General features: G+C 34.5%; 1 protein-coding gene across 1 annotated transcript; it reads left to right on the top strand.

The window, feature by feature from the left end:
- The first annotated feature begins 7069 nt into the window (after positions 1-7069).
- On the top strand, positions 7070-9537 carry LOC126713037 (ATP-dependent RNA helicase drs1-like). Its single transcript, XM_050412673.1, has 7 exons — positions 7070-7220; positions 7316-7403; positions 7510-7846; positions 7967-8062; positions 8154-8258; positions 8350-8715; positions 9165-9537. Exons 1-7 carry the CDS (start codon positions 7070-7072, stop codon positions 9294-9296), a joined length of 1275 nt encoding a protein of 424 aa, XP_050268630.1. The 3' UTR covers positions 9297-9537.
- Positions 9538-10253: the final 716 nt, after the last annotated feature.

Below are 10253 nucleotides of genomic sequence, written 5' to 3'. Positions count from 1 at the left end.
TATCAATAATAAAGGTCTTAATATCATCCAACAATATTCCCCAGCTATCTTTCTTCACTTAGACGCCAATATTAATAGATTATACAAACTTGGAGTCTCCTTCCACAATTCTCGGGTTATAGTAATTCCTTTACTTGTTGGATTACCCAAAGAAGTGATCTAGTTGGCCTAGACTTTATTTGCTTTTCGCTCCAATTTTTCATTCGTCAAACACATTAGCGGTCATAATTTATTTGAAATATAATTGTAATTAACCACTTAGAGCATTCACATCCGGGAATGCTATCTCATCCCATTTTACCATTCCAAAAAACTATTTTATCAATTATACTATACCATTTTACAATACAGCCAAATTCCAAAACTTTATTATTTTACCATTTTATTAAAATATTATTTTTTAATCTTTCTTTATTATTTCTTTCCAACAGTCACATTTTTTCAAATTTAGCATGATTCCAACGGTCACATTTTCCTTGGCATTTTATTAAAATATTATTTTTAAATTTTTCCAACAGTCATTTTTTTTTTTCCAATAGTGATTTTGACTCCAACGGTCACATTTATTTCCTTGGCCTTTATCATTTCTTTCCAACAATTTTTTTTTTCTCTCAAATTCAATGACTAAAACAACCTGCCAATTTTTTTTTTGAGAAAGAACTTGCCATTTTTTTTTTTTTTTTTGAGAAAGAAGCAGCCAAATATCAATGTACTCAAACTTGCCAACTTTAAAAATCCACATGTATATATATTCCATCAAACCTACCAAATATCAATGTAAAATCCACGTACATATTTATAGAAGCATCTTGCCAAATATCAATGTATTCAACTTGCCAACTTTAATGATCCCCCCCCCCCCCCCCCCCACACACACACACACACATATATATAAAACCTACCATTTTTTTTTTTTTTTTTTTGAGAAAGAACCTACTAAATATCAATTTACTCAAACTTGCTAAATTTAAAAATTCACATATATACATATATATGCAATCTGCCAAATATCAATGTAGTCAACCTGCCAACTTAAAAAATCCACATACATATATATACATGCAACCTGCTAAATATCAATGTACTCGACCTACCAATTTTTAAGATCCACATACATATATGCATGCAACCTGTCAAATATCAATGTACTCAACGTGCCAACTTTAAAAATCTACACACACACACACACACACACACACATATATAGATGCAATCCACATACATAACTATCAATGTTGTCTTTAGAAGACTTGTACATATATCAAATTACAATAAAACACCACATGCATAACTCACACACTTAAGTTCCTACAACTCCCCATTTAATTGCCATAAATGCTCAATGAGGTCTGATTGGAGTTGAGAATGAATTTTATGGTCTCGAATACATTGATGGGTTTCAATGAACTCTGTAAATTCATTTGTGTGCTCCCGTGACAGATGTATAGTAGGATTGTCATCAATTTTCTCATTATCTAATTCCACTCTTCATTTACATCTCGCTCATCCTCAACGATCATGTTATGAAGAATTACGCACGCTTTCATGATGTCTTAGAGCATTTCACTATAGAAAAATATGTATTCGTAGAAAAATATTCATTTGTGTGCTCCCGTATAAAATATGAGACAGCCTTGAAGACAACATTGTTCAGAAATTATTCCCATAGATGAAATGAACATAAGCAAAATAAGTTCGCAACAAGACACAAGTGTAGAAGATATGATATCAAACATAGAAAATACATAAGTTTTTCATGTACGCAAAAATGATGTGATTACATAAGTGGCACAACCTACTGCCAATTGATCAAGTTGGAACGATACATCATCTACATGTTCCAAACCTACACTTAAAATAAACCACTACCAAAATAAGGTCGAAACAAAATATCATCTACATATGCCGAACCCCAACCCTAAAATAATTTACTACCAAAATAAGGTTACGACAAGACATCATCTCCTTAGGTCAAACCCAACTATTTACTCTAGTTTTTGTCTTACAAGGATTTCATCCTTGAGATTTTCAAAATAAAGTCTTTCTTTTTCGTTCATGCCACTTGTATCCATGGTCATTATTCTTCCCTCCTCCCTAATAGTTTCAAGATGAAGCATTTCCTTTTCAATATCAGCTCTTTGCGCATCCACTCGAACCTTATCCGCTTTGATGTGAAGAGCCTCTTTGTCTTGTTCATGTGATTCCTGAATATATTGCATTTTTTTCCAAATAATCCTCAAAACCCTTATCACCATCTTTCCTCTTTCGCTTAGCCTTTTCGGCTTTTCTACCAATTGGTCTCTCTAGCATCACTATGTCATCATCATTACTACCAACTTGATAAATTGAACTTGGAGTTTGATTGAGCCCTTTTGATCTTTCCTTAGGCACGCTCCACTTTGGTTGGTTCTTCAACACAACCCAACAATGTTCAAATGCAAAAGCTGTTTTTTACCTGTTGATGAAGCTAGTGAAGCTTTATATAGATCCTTTGCATCCTTCAACTAAATTTAAAAAAAATAATAAAATAAAATAATTAGTGTCTTGAAACTATAAAGTAAATTAATATTGTGACACCATTGTGATATAATTTATACCTTGTCCTCGTCAATCGTACCACTTTTATTTCGAGCTTCAACTTTAGCCATAAACCCAGCAAACCTACTTGTCTCCCTATTAATATTTCTCCATCGACTTGATAGGGAGGAAGCAAAACGTGTGATTCCATAAGTATTGTTCTCGCAAAAGTATTGCCAAATTTTCTCCCAAAATTTTTGACCCCTTTAGTCAGTACCATGCACGGCATCCATGCTAATGTTAAGCCATGCAGAGATGAGGAGGAGGTCCTTATCTACGCTGAAGTTGCCACCATGTTTTGTTGAATTAGAGGTGACAATTTCAACTTCCGGTAAAGAATCTTGGATGGGCATTGAAGTATTTTGAGACCCACTTGAAAATGGGTCCACAAAATCGGAATCCCCTTGTAAGAAATTAGCATATTGTGATATGTCTTCTTGTATAACCATCCCTTTTAAATATGGAACTTAAAACAGTTAGTGTATGAAGTCAATTCTTATTTGTATCTTTATAATTAGTATAAGCTAATCATAATATTTTGGTGGCAGCTTCTCACATATAGCAACATCCTACAATATATGTTGACAACTTCTAATGAAAACAATATATGTTGACAGCTCCTAATCAATATATTTCGACTATATATACTACAGTAATTTTTTGTTACAAAAATGCTAGCCCTTTACACAGCCAAATATTAATAGAATACAACAGCAAATATAACTCAAAATATACTCTGCATAATATATCTGCAAACACAGCCCATACATAGCCAACATGTACAAATAGAAATCAAATAAACACCATAGAGTTGAACATAACAAAAACCATTGATAGAACCTTTGCATATAACATATTAATTTGTTGAAGAAAAAATCACTAAACAAGAACACCGATTATCTAATAAAATTGGGATTTTGGTAGAAATGAATAAAATAATTACTGTTACAGATCTATTAACCTTTGCAATGAGGAGTTGTTGAATGATTTGTGAGGAAAAAAAAAAAGCTTATCAAAGAACGGTTTTACAGAGGGGTACAGAAACAAAGAGAAAAGAGAGAAGAGAGAGAAATAGATAGAGAGCAAAACTTACTGGTAATTGAAGTTAAACCTGAGCAAATTTTCTGAAGATGCTAATCTCGTGCCAAAGAGCAAAACCCCCTCGTGATGAAGCTGAATCTCACCTCTGCAAACATCAACAACAATTCTTTGATCAAAACCCAAACACAAACACAAGCGAATCTCTCTTTTTCTTGCAAAGAGAGAAAAGAAACACAAACACAAAAACTCGAATATATTGATCAAAACCCACCTAGTATATTGCTTTGATTTTGATTTTGATTTTTCACGATATGTTACGGTCAGCATCAAAACCGACGGAGTTGAATCCCCTAACACCAACGTAGCTTCGTTTTGAGATTTTGCAAACAAAATCTTAACCTAAACCCCAAAACCCTTGAGAATCTCGATTTAAAGAGAGAGTGATAAAGTGAAGAGTTAAATGGGTAGAGCTATCTAGAGTGTTGGGTTTATGAGATGAGTAAATCGACAAAGGGATTTGGAGATGGGTGAGGGTGAATCGGTTAAGCTACAATGAGAGATGAGAGAGAGATCAGTGCAATGAGTGATGAGAGAGAGGCTGTGTGAAGTTTTAGCGATGGAAAGGGTGAGAGGCTTGGTGATGCTTCAGCAATGGGGAGAGAGAGATGAGAGAGCGTGTCGTGTGAATGGAGAGAGAAAACTTGATATTTTGAATAAAATACTATATTTTGTTTTACAATTAAACTACAGTGCGATTCTACATTCATAATCGCACTGTAGCACAATTCCAAATATTTTTACAATAGTACCTTTTTAGAAGTTTGGATGCAGAGCTTATTTTGGGCTTTTATGCTAAATTGAACCTACATATGGCATATAGCATTCCCAATGTGAATTCTCTTAACCTTCTCTCTCTCTCTCTCCTTACCATTACCGTCGTTGGTTTGCTTTTGTTGAGGCTCATTTTTGGCAAGCCCAGCAAGAGAAAAGGCCTAGCAACATGGGCAGACCAAAGTTAGCAAACAAGAAAAAGCCATTGAACCCAAGTGGTAGGAATGAATGGCTCACAGGCTCATAAAGTGGGTCCTGAGTAAGCAAACGGACCTGAATGGGCTCGAAAAGAGAGAGGAAGCAAACCCATGGGCAGTATGTAGAAAAGCGAGAATGGGCCACAGTAGGCCCAAAGTAATGTAAGTAAAGAAAGTAAGGGGCTAATGGAAGACCCATCAGCCCCAAGAATGAAGTATAAAGTAATTGGGCCAAGAAAGCCCAAGAGAGTTAGTAAAGGCCCATGGGAAAGCAGGATTGGAAAAGGGCTGAGGAAGCCTAAGGAAAACAAATGGGCCAAGGATGCCCAAGAGGGAAATGGGACACAGGAGCTCACAAAGAGTGTAAGAAATGGCCCAATGAATACACTGAGTCACTGGGAGGGAAATAAACAGCAGGCCCAAAAAGGCCTAGCAAGATTGAGTCAAATAACATTACAGTAGGAATAGCAGAGTGGTATGGCAGAAAAATGCTAACAAGGCCACGGAGTGAACACAAAATAGGCCGGGCGAAGGAAGGCCTATGATCCAACAAGGCCCAATCCCCGAAAGAAGCAAGTCATAAAGAATGGCAGATCGAAAAACAACCTACACAATAAAGAGCTAAAAGTGCACGACAAAACGTACAAACCAATCTCCAGAACATGGCAAATGCATGAGCGACGGGTGAAGAAGGTGAAGCACGCGCAAGATCCAGGCACCACCAGCCTGTACCTAGCCAATATAGGAAGTGGTGGGTCATGGGTCAAAGGGCATGGTCTGGCGATGGGGAGAGGGAAAAAACCTATTCTAAGGTTCTTGCTTAGGCTCTTTTGGGGGAAATGTCTTCCAAAAGAAGCAAGGATGAGTTAGAACCATCAAGTGCATGTCATGAGGGATAGAGAGAGAGAGAGCACACACACTGTAACGGGTAGAAAAAGCCACAGCAAACAAACAAACAAAATAGTCTTCTTTGTCTGGTAGAGGGGAGTGGCATAGCCAACACAGGTAAGTGGTGGTGATTGAACCACTGATGACCAATAAGTGGTCGGCAAGGACACCCACACTAGACAAAGGCAGTTAAGAGCTAAAATAGTAAATACCAGTCACGATAGGCTCTATAAAGGACCCATTGCTGTGCATTGAGAAGGGGATTCGAAAAATCACAGTAATAGGAATTTCTAGAGAAAAACATAACCCAGAAGTAAGCATTGAGAAGGAGTAGGAAGGAGAGAAATAGAAAAATAGAGAGTTTAGAACGGCAGGCATGCACCAATAGGTTGATTTCCTCTCTCCCTTAATAGCCTTTCTCTCTATAAAAGGCAAAAGATCTGTATTTGGGCATGGACCATTTAGGCCTGTTCTCTTAAAGCAATTGATTTCTTCTCTGAGATTACTCCCATTGGGGGAATAGTTTTTCCCTTCTTGGTTTCAACCCCGTGTATTACTTGGCCTGACAGACTAACGTTTTGATTTTGCTAACTCTTTTTTATTCTTCACATAGCTTATTCTGTGTACAAAGAGCCTTTTGTTGCTCACTTTTATTTATAGTGGCTAAAAGTAGTTATTGTGTTTCTTATATCATCTTTATTCACTACAAAAAACATTGCTATTTGCGACGAAACTTTTTCGACGATTACAAAAAGCCATCGTAAAAACTAGCTTTTTCATGGAGAGATTACTCCCTCTTGACAATCATCGTAAAAACTCATGACTGTCATGTCTTCATGGAGAGATTACTCCCTCTTGTAGTGCGTGAATTATTACCTAAAAAGGTATCTGATGCTTTGATCGAGCTTAGCAATTTTTTAAAAGAATTATGCTCTAAAGTTTTACGGTTGGAGGACTTGGAGCATATGGAGCACACAATTCCTATAATTCTTTGTAAGTTAGAAAGAATTTTTCCACCTGCTTTCTTTGATGTAATGGTACACTTGCCAATTCATCTACCTTGGGAAGCTAAAGTTGCCGGTCCAGTGCAATATCGATGGATGTATTCGATTGAAAGGTAAAATGATTTTTTTTTTTTTTTGATAAGTGAAAGTTAAATTGAGATATTATTTGCAATATAGTTTTTTAAGGGGTACTGTAAAAAGTAACTTTAGTTTTTTTCTTTTTTGGCTAAACTTTAGCAATCTGTTGAAGCTATACATGTTATTTATATATAATTATTTAATTAAATTAGTGGATCTCTAAAATTTGATTAAGCTTTTCATGTTAGTTAGTTTACAATAAATTTAGAGGTGGTGTTGTTAAGTTAATTTTTTGGTTTTTAACATTTATAATAAGTTAATCTATCACATTTTTTTTTTAATCTTTATATTGATATTTCTAATATGGTCCTTGGTTTTAATTATGTTTTTGTTGATAAAATAATTACAACTTATCAATGATGTGGCTTTCTTTTTAACTACGTTACAGGTGAAATGGCAAAGAAAAGTAAGAAGCGAGCTATAAAACAAGCAAGAGATAAAGGTGATAGTGGTAGTCAATTACAAGTTACACCTTCATCATCTGAGTCACCAACTAATGAAGCACTTGCTTCTTCTAATAGTGTGATTAATGGGGGCAACGAAGGTAATACTTAATATTTTCCTAAAGTTTATATGCTAATATATCAATTTTATGCTTACAACTTACTTATTTATTTTTACTTATTCCATTATTGGTAGGATCTACTGTACAAAAGAAAAGAGGTTGGGGAAAGGCTAAGGGTGTTTATCCAGGTCATAACCGCAAGTGTGAGATACATGACAGAAGGTCTTTTTTCTCTATTTTTTGGTTACTTTAATCATTTATTTTTTAGTGCTTACATTTCATTTATATGTAATATTTTACATGCTTTGTGTTTCTTTCATTTTATTAGATTCATAGAAAAGAAAATACCCCAAGAGATTACTATTAAGTTCCACCAAAACATTACTGGGCCATGGACAACTTTTTCAGAATACCCTAAAGAACGACTGAATATGCTTTATGAGTTATACAAAGAAGCAAAATTTGAGACAAATGACTTAGTTCTTGAGAGGGAGGTATTTGATGAGCATGTCAAACGACGCTATCCTGATTGGATGTGGCACCTTAGGAAACACTGTGTAACAAATAAAATTCCTCAAAAAGAATGGTACAAGCATCCCCATGATGATGTAACTCCAACTATTTGGAAAGAGATGTGCAACAAATGGAATAATGGCAAGTGGCAGGTGATTATAAAATGAACTTTATTAACAGTTTTTTTTAATATATTTTTTTTTGTAAAATCTTTCTTAGAAGCACATGTTTGATAATTAACTCATTTAGTGTATTTTTTTTCATGTAACCAGGAAAAGAGTGATAGAAACAAAAGAAATCGCAAAGAAAATCAAGTTATCATTGCGACTACAGGTTCTGTACCAATGGCTAAGCGTAGGAAAGAATTGGTATGATAAAATTGCCATGTTAAATTTCTATAACATTAGTTTGTATATTGAATTGATTTATCTTATGATTTTCCTTTTAAAATGGTCATAGGAGGAGAAGAATGGATGTGAACCAAGTCCAATCGAATGTTTCAGGTCGATGCATATGAAAAAGGATGGTGTTACTTTTGCCAGTGAAAAAGCACAAAAATTATATGTAAGTTATTATTATAACTATTATTATTTTTAAATGTCTTTTTGAATTTAAATTTTGTATATATCTAATAACGGAATAAATCTTGTTTTAGGAAAAAATGGATGCAAGGAAATCAGAGGTTGCATCTCAAGGTGAGATTGTTAATGATAGTCAAATATTCTTTGAAGTGACTGGACCTCCTACTCGTGGTTGTGTGCTTGGCATGGGTGCTGGTGTCAAGCCTAGAGATGTGTATGGCCCAAGTTCATCTAGCCAGTGTAGTAAGCGATGTCAAGTGGATCGCTTAAAAGAAAAGGAGGATTTTGAGCTTCGTTTTAAAGAATCAGAGGATAAAAATTCTGCTGAGAAAATGAAATTGCAGGGAGAAATCAATCAATTGAAAGAGGAAATGCCTAGTATGATAAGGTTTGCTTTGGAAAAGATGGGCTTTAATTCTATGCAAGAACCTACTACACAGGTATATTTATATATTTTTCAGTATAATCAACATTAATATTTTTTGCTATTTTCTTGAGGTTGTTGAAATAAGTTGTAAAGTTGCTCATTATGGATTTCAATTATTTGGATCGCTAAATTTAGATTAAAAAAATGTTATTTAAATTAGTATATCTTTACCTATCCATGCAAAGTACATGATTTGTAGTGTTTGTTATGAAAATGTTATTAATGTGACTATTGGTGGCAAATTTATTCTTTGAAGTTCTCATTCACAAGAGAACTACAAGGTTCTTGTTAGTAAGGATCTTGTATTCTTTGATGTTGATAATACCATTGTTATTCATTGTGGGGATTGTTGTTGATGTTGTTAAATTAATACGTTTCAATATCTTTACTATGTATTGTAAATATAATTTGCATAGTAATAATTTTTTTTTATACTTATTTAGTTTAATCAAAATATTACAGACCAATGCTGGAGAAGGAAATCAAAATGTGGACGAAAATACAGAAGATGACTCTGAGGAGGAAGATGACTCTGAGGAAGAAGATGACTCCGATGGCTCTCAGAAGGAGAATACTGACTCAGATGATGATTGATCTTCCAATATTTATGTTTTCAAGTTTGGTGAAGGATATTATAGCTTTCATTTAGACGTTTTTATTAAAATTTTTTATTCTATTTTATAGATGTTTTAATATTTTTTTCTATTGCATTATGTACTTTCTAGATTTGGACAATTATGGATTTGTGCTTGTTATTTGAATAGAAAAACTTTTGGGAGATTTATGTTTCCTCGCAATTAAAATATTAGAAATGATCTCTCTTTTATTATTGACAGAGTTATTTTATTGCAAATAATGTATCACTGACGTGGTGAATAGGTTTCCATAATGGTCAAAGTTCATTGAAAAAGGTAAATGGTCACATTGATAATGTATTATTGACAAAAAACCAATTATTTTACGATGGCTTTTAGTCGTTGAAAAACTACATTAACGACAACTATAGTTCATCGCAAAAGTTATTTTCGACTACAAACCAAGTACTTATGACAGCTTTTATTCGTCAAAACAAGGGCATTAACAACGGCCTTAGTTCGTCGTAGAAAGTATTTGGTCGTTTGACTTCCTCGTATGAAGTTACATTGTCGACGACAAACCAAGTAATTAAGACGGCTTGTATTCGTCAAAAAATGTATTAACAATGGCCTCAGTTCATCGTAGAGGTATTTGGTCGTTTGACTTCCTCGTATGAAGTTACATTGTCGACGACAAACCAAGTAATTACGACAGCTTTTATTCGTCAAAAAAGGTATTAACAACGGCCTTAGTTCGTCGTAGAAAGTATTTGGTCGTTTGACTTCCTCGTATGAAGTTGTATTGTCGATGACAGATGAAATAACTATGACGACATTTTGTCGTCGAAACTATGCATTAACGATGGCTGAAGGTCGTCACAAAAGGTATTTGGTCGTCCAACTTCCTCGTATGAAGTTGAATCTACGACGACAATTATCAAGTACTTACGACGGAGTGGTGCTGTCGAAAATGAGT

This window comes from Quercus robur, chromosome 1 (genome assembly GCF_932294415.1).
Source record: "Quercus robur chromosome 1, dhQueRobu3.1, whole genome shotgun sequence".
NCBI lineage: Eukaryota > Viridiplantae > Streptophyta > Magnoliopsida > Fagales > Fagaceae > Quercus > Quercus robur.
This window is presented reverse-complemented; position numbering and strand designations above follow the sequence as displayed.

Bases quoted from the DNA above. Each gene is read 5' to 3' on its own strand.
- LOC126713037 (XM_050412673.1), top strand. From the start codon at position 7,070: ATGGCAAAGAAAAGTAAGAAGCGAGCTATAAAACAAGCAAGAGATAAA. The intron at 7,404-7,509 runs GTCTTTTTTCTC...TCATTTTATTAG, and splicing joins TGTGAGATACATGACAGAAG to ATTCATAGAAAAGAAAATAC. The intron at 8,259-8,349 runs GTAAGTTATTAT...ATCTTGTTTTAG, and splicing joins AAAAAGCACAAAAATTATAT to GAAAAAATGGATGCAAGGAA.